Raw genomic sequence first — 12,713 nt, forward strand, 5'->3', positions numbered from 1 at the left:
CATCGTCTGAAAATGCGTCAGCCTATACTGAGGACATTTTTCTGCTTTCATGTTACAATATAGTGTCAATCTTACCGTCTTTCGAAAGACAAGTTTGTTTTTTAAACCTGAAATATGATTGTGATTTTTTGAAAAATTCAAATCTTTGTATAATTGGTCTAAAAAAGTTTTAAAATATAAACAAATAAACTGTAAACTGTAATAAAAATAGACTGTAAGATATTAAATAATACCGAAACTGCTTTTGTTTCTATTACCTAGAAACATTTTCAAACAACTAACAACATGTCGGCTTACGGCTAGATCGACTCGGTGCTTGCGTCATTGTAATGTATAAACAAGTTATATGTTAGTGACTCCTTTAGTGTTTATATAGTTGAGTGCAAAACTATTGTGATTAATATTAATTGGTAAAAAAGTGCTGCTTGTCATAATATTCATTGGTTAGTAAATTAAATGCTAGTAAAATGCTACATTAGCAGCATTTACTAGCATTTAATTGATGTGACGAAAGGAACCACATCAAGATCATCACCTCGGTTGCATTTTAACTGAAAATTAATTGGCTCAACTCAGGTTATAGTTTATTTGTAGTGATCGTGTTAATCGTTTAATTGACGCGATCATTTGGCAGCTCTACTTTTTACCTAATAAAATATCTTCCAAGTAAGTAATGTTATTGCTACAACAAATAAAAAATTTCACGATATAGCACTGGATTAGATTTCCATAATAGTCTGCAAGATTTTCGAACTAATACATTCTTAAGGTAATACAATGTTGTTATATTAGCTTTCATTAACAATCTATGAATCAACTGATTTCATAGCTTGTCGAGTAACATTAATAAAGCACCTATTTTAATTGAAAAAATCAGGTAATTGTGTTATGTTTTACTTAAGCTCAGCTCATAATTAGTTTTTTATTATAAAAGTATGCATTTAGCGTTTCTTATTTTTATGTTAACTAACAATTTAAGTACTGTATTTCTGAAAGTTCTAAAATGAATATAATCTGGTTAGACAGCTCAAAACTGCAGACAGTCAGTGTGAAAATAAAATCACAACAATATGATCATTCATGCGTTAACCAGGATAAGCATGATTTACTGACAGTTTTGAAATTTTTAAAAAGAACGTATAATTCTCAGACTCACTTTAATTTGTGTGACCTAAAGTTTATACTCTAAATGGTAGGTATAACAATAGTTATTAAATATTGTAAAGGAATTTGCCAGTGTTCACTTGGCACAATCGAGACTTTCACATAAGAAGAGAAGGAATGAGTATGGTTTTCGGTTCAATTGTATTAAAAAACCCATATTATGCTCTGCATAACCAAGTAAGCATGCTCTTTAACATACAACAAATTCACTCATTTCGGCTAACGGAACCGAGTAAAAAACTGTATAGCATGGATAATAAACGGAGCCACATAAACGAAGACATATCAGTGTTATAGCATATGAACATACGTGTATTAACAACATTATAATAAAAAGAACAACACAGCATGCAAGAAACATGTATATACATATAAAAATATTTACAAGAATTACAAAGTCATGGCCCGGCGTCTGACACACACTCTCCTCCATTAAAGATGGTGTCTAAGTAATACAAAATGGTGGAGCAACCAGCCACAGCCACGTGTCGAGCTGCTCAACATGGTGTTTGATGCAGCTAATTAATTAATTAACTAATTAATTACTTAGCTATTATTATTTGATGATTAATAAACTGTTTGTTTTCAGTAGCTGGTGTATCTTGGTTATGGTACTGTAGGCTACCTCTTTGAACTGTCTTTCTTTTTCCTGAAGTTAGTGCGGCATGGCCTGAATACGGATGACCAGCTCGAGGCTGTCCTATTACAGTGGTCAGTCAGTCTGGACCAGCCTCTCGGGCCGTCAGTCTGTGGCTAGGTCTTCTTCTTCTTTCGTGCTCTGATAAAGCTAATTTCTGTGCCAATTGGGCTTTTTTTCAAGTACGGAACGAACACTGAATTTGCTTTTCTGTAGCAGTGGTGAGATTTTCCACACCCTGGTGGGACATCGCTAGGTGTCTGGAATTCAGATCTGTGTCAAACTCACCAGGCTTTCTTCAGAGTAAGTGTTTATTTTTTCTCCAGCCTCACTTTGGGAATGTGCAGCAAGAAGTTTGGAGCTGTTCGAACCTTCGTGCGAGTTTCGATGCCAGATCAGATGCCCTCGTGCCAGATCGTTGTCTCCAGTCCTAAACACCGACCTATAATTGGTCAGTAATGTGGCCAGCTTCTTGTCCTGCTCTGGGCTCTAGCACGAGTGCCTTGCGGTCTGACACAATTTCTATAGACGCTGGGGGATCTGTGGCTCGGCCTCGACTCGAGTGATTGGCACGGCAAAGCCTCCCTTAAAGTGAGACGCGTCGGCGATGGGAGGAGGTGTTTCCACACTAGTGTCGGTGCCTACGGTGGTTCCTGAACAGATGTTTAGGGTTGGGAGTTGAGGCTAAAACATCTCGTTCTGAGCTCATTCCTGCTTGTAGCTTTGGCAGACCTACAGAGTACCGTTTTATTATCTGAGTAAACAGAAATTTTGTGTAGTCATTCTACACCGAACCGCAACCTATGTCATAGCCAAAACCACCAAGTCCCTTATTACCCAAAAACTTTTTCTGAAGGAGCTTCCCCGTTCGATTGGTACAAGCCAATGGCTTCCCATCCAAGTTCATCATGGGTCATTTGAATTTCATTGAGCTTTGGTGTGCCATAAATAAGGGCATGCCAAGTATAGCATTTTCGCTAATCTGATCGACTATGAAGACTCCCTCGGTCTTCACTTTGCCAAGCCTTACTGGGAGCAAAACTACACCGTTAAAAGATAACCTGGTCCCATCAGCGAGCAGGCCACGGATTTCACTCTCTTCTGATTGGTCTTTTATACCCTGAAGATGTCAGTCGAACCATTGTTTTCCCAGCAGGTTAGTGGTGCATCCAGTATCCGAAAGGAAGTGCACTGCTCAAACTTCAATTTTTCCCGGGATGAGGTAGTTGGGAGAATGTGCGAGCACCGGCAGGCGTGCTTTAGCAGGTTTTCCGTGCTCAAAGGGAGCTGCTTGTGGCTTCTCAATTTGTGTGCATTGAGAAAGTATATGGGCAAATGTCTTTGGATGACGATGAGCTGACCTCTGCAAGACATGGGGGCCAAGGTATCTGAGAGAAAGGCATAGTGCTGGCTTCAGAGGGACTCATGTGTGACTCTTCTAGGTTTAGTGGTTGGAATGTCAATTGGGTAGTCGTCAGGTCTGCTTGTGGAGTTCCGGGTTGGCATGACTTTTTTTGGGTAGGTCCATCCCGGTGTGGCCTTGGCTGAATCGGTATTAAGTTTTTCTTTTGGTTTTTCGAAGATGCTTCATTGCAGCTAGTAGTGGGTGCTACTGATGCGTCTATTTTCCATTTCCCAACCCTTTTTCTTTTAACTAGAGTACTATTTTCAGATATTTCATGGGCTTCGACATCCCCAACCAATTGCCGGCACAATTTCGAGAGTCTTTGTTTGTTGGTTTTGCAGCTGCTTAGCTTGTTCTGCACGCTGCTTAACTTTGGATAACAGTACATTCTAAATGCCTTGTTTGACACTGTGTACGACACCATAGCCTGTATTGGTCTCCGAGTCTAATTCTTCTAACACAGTTTGGACTGCGCTGTCCGGGTCCGGTCTTTTCTCCAGATTTTATCTGAAGAAACTTTCTTCAAGTCTATACTGCATCCACGAGAGTCTATGTTGTTACTGCTAGTAGGTGCCGCTGTAGGGCAGGGTAGTTTAGGGTGTTCGAGAATTACTCATCTGCTATGTTGCTTCCGAGCAGTTTGGGCAGTTCAGCTTAGACTATTTGAACTAAGCATTCAATTTATGTTGTGTGTTCCTGCGGAGAGGCTTGTGTTCCTTTTTTTAAACTGCTCAAACCTGCTAGGGCTTATACGAAAGATAGTCCAAATTTGTTTAGATGGCTTCAAACATGGCTGCCACCCCGACCTCCTTTCCGCAAGACTCTGCTTCACTCTTTAAAGCCTCTCTGAGAGGCAGTGTGCTGGCCTCCTTGCCCCACCTATTCGCGGCTGTTATTTCTCTGAATCTGGTAATGAAGTATTCTGGGTCTCCGACGCCATTATACTCGGGCGTTTTGAAGAGGGAAGCCGGTTCCGCGTTCCGACTTACCCTGACATTTTGTCCAATGGCATCAGTTAGTTGGTCTGTGTCCTGGTCTACACTTCTTGCCCTACTCTGAAACATGACTTTGAGCTTCTTTCTGAGTGAGAGAACCGACATGGACGATTGTGACCTGACTCAGTCTTTATTTCCTTTTTTGGCAGTATCAAGCGTCTCATAGAGTGAGGGATGGTTGGCGTAGTGCCAGTCATCAACCCTTTTCTGAAGTGCTGGATAACCTGCCTATTCTATAACACCAGGTCTTTTTACGAATGTGAGGATAGCCGTATAGCTTTTTTAGCCAGATTGGGAACTCCTGGTGTTTGTGGTACTACTCTGGTTATTCTCTACTGAGGCTGCTTTAGCAAGAAGGGCAGGAGGTCTGCAGGAGTTTGCTTTCTAAATTCATGGATGGTGCCTGCCAGGTTCACCACAATTTCACCGTTGCCACCATTGTAAAGGAATTTGCTAGCCATTACTTGGCACGATCTAGATCAGGGATGGGCAACCTTTTTCAAGAAAGAGGCCATTTTCCAATATGTAACTATTGTCGAGGGTAGATTCATACAACCCTGACTTGGTATTTTCTGTCTTTATTAAATTTTAGCATATAATGTCAAAAAGTAGTATACAATATACAACTTGAATACAAAGCAATAATAAACGTGTATGTAAAAGATTTATAATTGATAGTAGACAGTAGATAAAGTATGGAGATACAAACAATACAATTTTTTATAATATTCAAAGCTAGTCAGAAGCTTAGTGTTGGATATGTTTAGCCAATTTGTTAACGTTAGGTTATATGCTTGACGTGCAGGAACGCAAACTATGCAGCAGCTGAATGTTAGTCAGATTGTATTTCAGTTTGCCTTTGATGCGCTTCTTTTGGAGAACAGTGGCTCACAGGTATACATACTTCCAAACATGCAAACAAATTGTCTGGCAAACAGCTTTAAATTACAGTAATCTACAGTTGGTAAGGACTTCTAAAAGTCAACTAGGCGCATATTTTTAAAACTTTGGATGAGTGTGTCATCCTCCTGCAGCGCCTTTGGTTAAAGCTGGAGCTGGATAGCTGCTGAGGTTATTGCACAAGTGAAAGGCAATAAGAAGATGGTCATCTCATTTTTCAGACTTATGAACTTTTTAAAACAAGAACAAATCTCATGCCAAAGTACTGCCAATCTCTGAGCACAGCTATCCAGGATTTCGTTGTTGTCATTAAAGACAGATTTAATTCTGGGAAAGTCATCAACTATTTTTATGCAGACTTCGCTCATACATGTAGAGCTGAAGATCTTTTTCAGATGTTCGAAGGTGCTTAAACAAATTATGTACCAACTTGTCTTGTCCTTGAAGCCTGACATTGAGTTGAGACAATTTTTGAGAGACATAATTTAAGAACGCGAAGTCCATTCACCAGAGAGGATCACACAGTTCTTGAACCTCCTTTCATTTTAACTTTAAAATATAATGATCTTATCTATTAATAGCCAGAAATATTGTAGAGTTGATTCTGCCAGAGAACCTTTGTTAAATAATCAACATCTTCATACTTGCTGGCCAGGTGTCTCAAGAACTCCTGAAGCTCACTGTGGTTTAGTACTCCGTAGTGAATGTAGTTTATTGCTTTTACTACTACTGAGTTGACATGATCCTTATTGATAATTTTTGCTCCCATGTTCTCCTGGTGTATAATGCAATAAACTGTAATTACATCTGGCTGGAGCTCATGTACCTTGGTTATAAGACCATTGTGACACCCTATCATAGATGGTGCACCATATGTGCGCAGTGACACACAATCGCTGAAGTCTTCAATTCCCATTTTCTGTAGTGATACTTGAACACCTTCAAATATATCTACACCTCTTGTAATACCTTTCAATGAGCTCAAGTTGAGCAGTTCCTCAGTTAGATCAATATTGTTATATACTGCTCAAATAAATACAGCAAGCTGTGCTGTCTCTCTAATATTTTTACCGTCATCAAATGCAAGTGAATAGCATTCAATACCACCTAGCTTTACCTTTAATTGATATGCAAGGTCCGAGTTTATATATTTTACTTGTCTGACTATGGTGTGACATGAAAAAGATAAATCTGAAACACTTTTTCGCATTTGTGATCGCTTAACTTCACCAAGTTTCAGTAAGCATTCCTTTGCTATTTCGCCATGAGAAAATTGTTTTTGGTATTTGGTGAGAATCTTTACAATCTCAAAGCTCGCTATAGTATTGGCATTGTCAACCTCATGTGATTGAGTTAACACTTGCTGCAGCGCTTTCATGCTTTTTGTCAACTTTTCTGCAAGTTGTTTTTTCTCCCCTGTGTTGTGTCTGCCATACTTCTCACCCTGATTTGTTTCAAAATGTCTTCTAATGTTGTATTCCTTCCTTTGAGCTACTAAAGTCTGGCAGATTAAACTGTCTTGATCTTAACTGATGTAAACCAAAATTTATCCTGCCAATCAGTATTGAATTTTTTGTTCTCTTTAGTGACAGTTATTTTTCTTTTAGTAGCCTAGAGGACTAAACAGCACTTATTTATTTATCAACAGTTATGTAACTGATAAAGTAAGTTGACCAACTACGGGCACGAACAGACAACCAATGATGGAAAGAAAGTGGCTATTTGCCAACAACTACATTACTGCAGTGTATGCAATGTGTAAAAAAACTGTAGCTGTGATCTAAATACATGCATAGAAATATCCCAGATCACTGATCGAATGTTAAATAGATAGGGTATTTTCAGTAAGCACATATATGTGCATGTATGATATATAACACTATCTATGACTACTCTGTTAAAGTTTAAAGCCAACAAAAAATTTATGTTGGTGAAAGGGAAACTAAATTATGTATTAACAAAATCTCACTGCTAGGTAGAATTTTTTAGTTGGTGCATGGTACTCATTCAAACGCATCTTTATACGGAAAATTACTTGGAGGAGTGAAAAGGCCGCATAATAAATGGCAAAGAGTCACATGCAGCCCGTGGGCTGCTCGTTGCCCGCCCTTGATCTAGACTATCACACAAGAGGGAGAGAATGCGCATAGTTTTCTGTTGAATTTTTATTAACAAAAGGAACCCGATTAGCCAAAGAGCATACGGCTATGTGCTCTGCTCAACTGAGATAGTGTGCTTTTTTTTATACAATACATTCCCCACTTCCCGCTAACGAACCGAGTAAAAAATCTGTATAACATTAGTAATTAACAGAATCGCTAATGTGTTGGCATGTTTATAATACAGCAATAAACGAAGACATGTTAGAGATCTAGTATACATGTATGAACAAATTAACAAAAAAATAATTAAAAGAACAACCTAGCAAGCAAAATATATACATATCAAAATATTCACAACGATTACAAAGTCACTGTCTGGCGTTCACCACGATACTTGATATTACATGTATGTTACAGATTTGATTCACTGACCAATATTTGAGAGTTGAACATCAGTCACCATGAACTGTGTCTTTCTGAACTTTACACCCTGACAAGTTGATGTCATCTAAAAGAAGAAAAAAACATATAATACTTTCTTATTAACTAACATTGGCAATATTGTGGTTATTCATGAATGTTTGTTACAGACTCGATTTACTTACCAATCTAAAATATTTTATTGTCAGATAGTTACGCGTATGTATTACTCTGGCCTGATTGCACCAATGTTGCAGATATTATGGTTGTCTGTGCTTGTTTATTACAGCTTTGATTTACTGACCAATCTGAAAGAACTGAATATCAGCTCGAATAAACTGGATTCCGATTCAATTGTCGGTATAGAAAAAATGGTGTTATTAGAGAAGCTCAACCTGCGTTCTTGTGACCTAAAACAACTTCCATTTCGGTTAGTATCTATATTCACTCAATCGAACAACTCAACAGGGATCCATGCCAATTATTTGAACCAAAGTTTAATGAACATAATATGCACTTAGTAGAAACCTAAAGTTAACTATTTGCAGGGTATTTTTATGATACTCTAAATATAATAGTACAAATACAGGTCAATCTATTCTTGCCTTGAAATATAATTCATGATTTTCTGGTACCATGATATATGCTTATTCCAAATAGTGGTTAGTTTTTAGCGCTGATAATTTTGGTCTTTGAGTCACCTTGTGAATCTAAATGAGTATTTAATTCGCAGAAACTACTTTACAATTTAAACATAAAATGCTTAACCAAAAACATTGAAAAACAGAATCGCTCACAGCAATATCAGGCTTTAAATAATTTTTTTAATATAAAAAACTGAACTTTCAATAAAGTTTTTTTTTTCAGCATTAATTTCCGTGAAATTTTTTTGACTTCTCTTTAGCAGTCATGGAAACTTATGCCTGCACCGTCTTAGCTAAATTACCATGACGATAGTTGTCACAATTTTCAATTTAATGCTTTTACTTCATTATGTATTTTTAGATGCTCTGGTATCATGGTGCTTGCTTGTTTATTGATTGTCTGAAGTAATGAGTTTTTTGAATTGGTAATTTTTTCGCATCACTGTGCATGAATGAATCGCTGACTAAAATGAATTTTAACTGTTAGGACAGGGTATATCTTCCACCTTCAGTAAAAAAACCGTTTTTGTAGAGGGAATACAGTAATGTTTTTAATACTTTACATGTTGCATTTAGCACAAACACAATGCGTAAGGATTTTGCTCACTGAACACAACATTTACCCTAAAGCTAGTCATTTCTCTATCTTCGTAAATTTAAAGAGTTGTATGTACATCTAGAGTCCTTTGAGCTGTCAAGACCGCGTTACACAATTAACTACTACTAGCCGGAGGCAGTCATTAATTATTTACATTGTGTGGTTTTTAAAACTTAAACAGAAAAACGAAGAACACTTGAAAATTGACAACAAAAGTATTATTTGTTATTGATGTAAACAGTTCATTATTAGTACAATTTTGTGAACGCTTATCTGCTAACCATTTGATATTCTTGGCTCAAAAAGATGAAATAATGTCAAAGTGGCGGTCAAATGAAAGTGGAAATCAATTCGAGAGTGGGGTTATGTACTTCAAGCGGTCTCTCAGGGTAGCCCTAAATTGTATGTGTCGTTCAAATAGAGGGGACGATCAATTAGAGGTTTTACAGTAAATCACTAAAGGCCGCTTTTTCAATCATAATTATTTTCAATTTTGTAATAGTAATTTTTCGATATACTGTGGTTGTTCTCTTAATTTAAATTTTAGCATGTTCGTAGCTCCAATTAACTGACACGCTTTGTTAAAAGTTTAATAACACTCTGCTGATGTTATGTGATTGAAGGTAAAATTGGTCATAAGTGTTTAATTACAACCTTAGCAAACAAGTGTTAACGAGGTTAAATATTTCGCTACCGGAAGCCGATGTATCGCCTTTCGCGGTAATATAAGTAAATACAGTTAGCCGATGTATCGGCTAATCAAAAGGTTTTCAATTTTTTTATCACCAGGCCCGCGTTTTAGCTAGATCAATCAAGTTTTGTCTTCAATTAAACAACCTGTTTGCTATTGATGGGAAATCCAGAACAAATATTTTTGCTTTGCAACTCCATCTGCATTTATTTTACAAAACCGGAAAACTAGACTGTTATCATAATAGCAATAAGAAATGTACCATGTTCAGTCAACACAAAAAAAGCGTCAAAAGTTTTGTGCAAGAGGGATTCACTAAAAATTTTTATACTCATCTTGCAGGAATTTTGTTGTGAGTTAGGTGCATTTCACGTAAAACAACATCTGTTTTGATAATCGAGATATTGCTTAAATACTACTGGTATTTTGTTTTATCGAAAATCCATTTGAGTAAATTTGGTCAGGATAATCATTCGGTCAGAATTTGATGCGGTAGTGAAAGAGTTGAAGACTTGTTTCCTTTCATTTACACATTGATTCTAGGTTATGTGATTGTTTTATCTGTTACATCTTGTTGTAAGAAGCAATAAGGAAAAGTAACATTACAATAGACGCTTTTATTTTTTATTGACGACTGAACCACAGTTAACACTAGCCAACTGAACACTGAACAAAGCCAGTTGACTGGCTGGCAGGTAAGCAAAAGATAAAGGAATGGCTCAACCTAGGCTATTTACTGAGTACTAGCCGAACATGTCTGGGCAGGAAAAAAACTGAACTGATGTGCGAATGCATACATATCATTTTCTCCCTCAATAGTTTTAATATAGTATGGCTTAGCATCTGTTAGTTATATCCCTGTATATGTAAAACTCAGGTCAGCATCGAAAACGTTGTGACTGCCTACAACCTGTAGGAGATTCAGCAAGCGTGTTTGACTGATTTTATTAACTCAATAGGAGTTTATAGATATACAACAGGTGTATTTGTTCTCATTTGTAATTGGTTAGAATGGCGCTTCCAGATACCTCGGTCTTTTCTCACCGCATATAGCATAACATTCAATTTCTCTACAATAGTCTTTAGTTTAAGACAATAAGCAATTTGGTTGTCTAGTTTAATTTTTAGCATAAAACAATGGCTCTTGCGTGAAAATGTTGAAGTAAATGACCGTTTATTTTTTACTGTAGTAGAGGTAGCAGATTACCATTCTGTCTTCCATGTAATATTTCAGCATGAAACTTCCAGTTTAAACTTGGTTGAGGTGGCAGCAAAGAGTAACAAAGATAAACTGTAGTTTTGTCTTAATTTTCTTTTCTCTAGCACGATAATGGTCTAAGATTTTCATTAGAGACTGAACCAACCGTTCTGGTACACCATTAAATGATGGAGGAAATTGTGAATAAATCAAAGGCTTAATGCTATGCGCTGTACAGAAGTTCCAGAACGTTTTGGCTGCGAATTGAGATTCGTTATCCATTACGATAATCTCTGGCAGGCTTTTTTAGTGAAGATGGAGTGTGAAATTGCAGTCATATCTAGAGACACGGTGTTGCCAACCCCGAGCATAGCACATATGGACATCGGGAACATCAGTCAACACATTCAAGCCACATTTTACCTTTGAATTGGTCAGCGTAGTCTAGGTGGATGTGCTGCCTCTGACCACGCGCTGTATAGACGAGCTTAATCATCAGCAGATGCTTGACAGGGTGGACATGAGCGTGCCATTTTCTCACTATCTACTTTGACGGTTGGCCACCAGAAGTAATGACGAAATAGCTGCTTTATTTGTATCCCTCCCCAATGATAAGTATGTAGCAAGCCTAGTGTCTTGCTACTAATTTACTAGGAAGTGCTACTCTGGTAATCTCTTCGTAACCTAGTAGTAGAATTTCAGTATCAACAATCAATATACCGCATACACTTCTGAAGGGGGGCATCCACTCCTGACGTTTATGAAGTAGGTAAGGCCAGGTGCTGGTGGTCCCTGCTTTAATAACCTCCTACAGATTGGCATCTGGTGCGGTTTCCAGTTTAGGTTTTCAAATATGCAGCAGGCAAGAATCTAATTCCTAGCTTACAACATGAGATACCTCCGCACTATCATGTAGTTCTATAGTTCCAAAAGCATGATCTGGACCAAAAAGAAGCCGTCTTAGCCTATCAGCATTAGTATGTTGTTAGTTGTCTTATAGCAAATGTTACACTGGCATGCCATGAGAGTGAGCGACCAACGTTGTAGACTTTGTGCTTTCAGCACAGGGATAATCTTGTTCGAAAAGAAAACGGCTGGAAAAAGTTGATGGTCAGTCACTGGTGTGGACTTGCTTCTATACTATAGATAAATTGGTGGTGCTTTGTTATCCCTTGTATTATAGATAAAGCCTTTTTTCAATCTGTTAGTACTTCTTTTGATGAATGCTTTGAGTTTTAGAAGCATGGCACAGAAGCCTTTCGACACTATAATTTACTTGCAAATGCACTCCACCAATTTCATGTTGATAGGCATTGGTTGCAAGAATCAAAAGTTTGCTGTCACCATCTACATATATTAGTAAACTGTGTAGCATCAACAATATTTAGCTTTAGTTTGTAAAACCTGTGTCATGTTCAGGCCCCTGCATAACTTTAGTGTCTCTCAGTAGACACTTAAAGAGTAAAACAGCCTGTTCAGGTTTGTTAGGTATGAACCTGTCATAGTAGTTTATTCAACCAAAAACTCTTGCAGTTGTGGTAGTTTATGATTTACTGCATTCACTGGAGACTTCAATGGAGGCTTGCCATTGTTTTGTTTCTCAAAGAAACAACCCAAACTCTCCAGAAAACTTTGTAATAAAGAACATTTATTGTTTCTAATGTTGAAACCATACTCTTGAACAAGTGTGAGCAGCTTCTAAAGATTAGCCAAACGAGCTGCCTCATTTTAAGTTCTTCAAAGTCGATCAGCATATCATGCTGAGACACCTAAGGCAAGTAAGCATCAACAATCATAGCAACTGTGCAATGCCAAAATTGTTTCAGACTAGAAGCAATATAACACAGTCTATAGTATTTGAATAAAAACAGGGGTGTATTTATAAGGCAGAGCTTTGCACAATCGTCCAAATCAAGCTGACGGTATGTATCTGCCATTTTAATTTTTTGAAAAATGTTT

At 37.5% G+C, this 12,713-nt stretch overlaps 1 protein-coding gene across 1 annotated transcript in view; it reads left to right on the forward strand.

Annotated features, from left to right (window-relative positions):
- Positions 1–11,801, forward strand: part of LOC137398052 (leucine-rich repeat protein lrrA-like) — a 93,988-nt gene extending 82,187 nt beyond the window's left edge. The window contains exons 19-20 of the mRNA XM_068084153.1: positions 7,913–8,053; positions 11,744–11,801. Of these exons, the coding sequence (XP_067940254.1) occupies positions 7,913–8,053; positions 11,744–11,801 (199 nt within the window). The remainder of the gene's footprint in view (positions 1–7,912; positions 8,054–11,743) is intronic.
- Positions 11,802–12,713: the final 912 nt, after the last annotated feature.

This window comes from Watersipora subatra, chromosome 6 (assembly GCF_963576615.1).
Source record: "Watersipora subatra chromosome 6, tzWatSuba1.1, whole genome shotgun sequence".
In the NCBI taxonomy this organism is placed as follows: Eukaryota; Metazoa; Bryozoa; class Gymnolaemata; order Cheilostomatida; family Watersiporidae; genus Watersipora; species Watersipora subatra.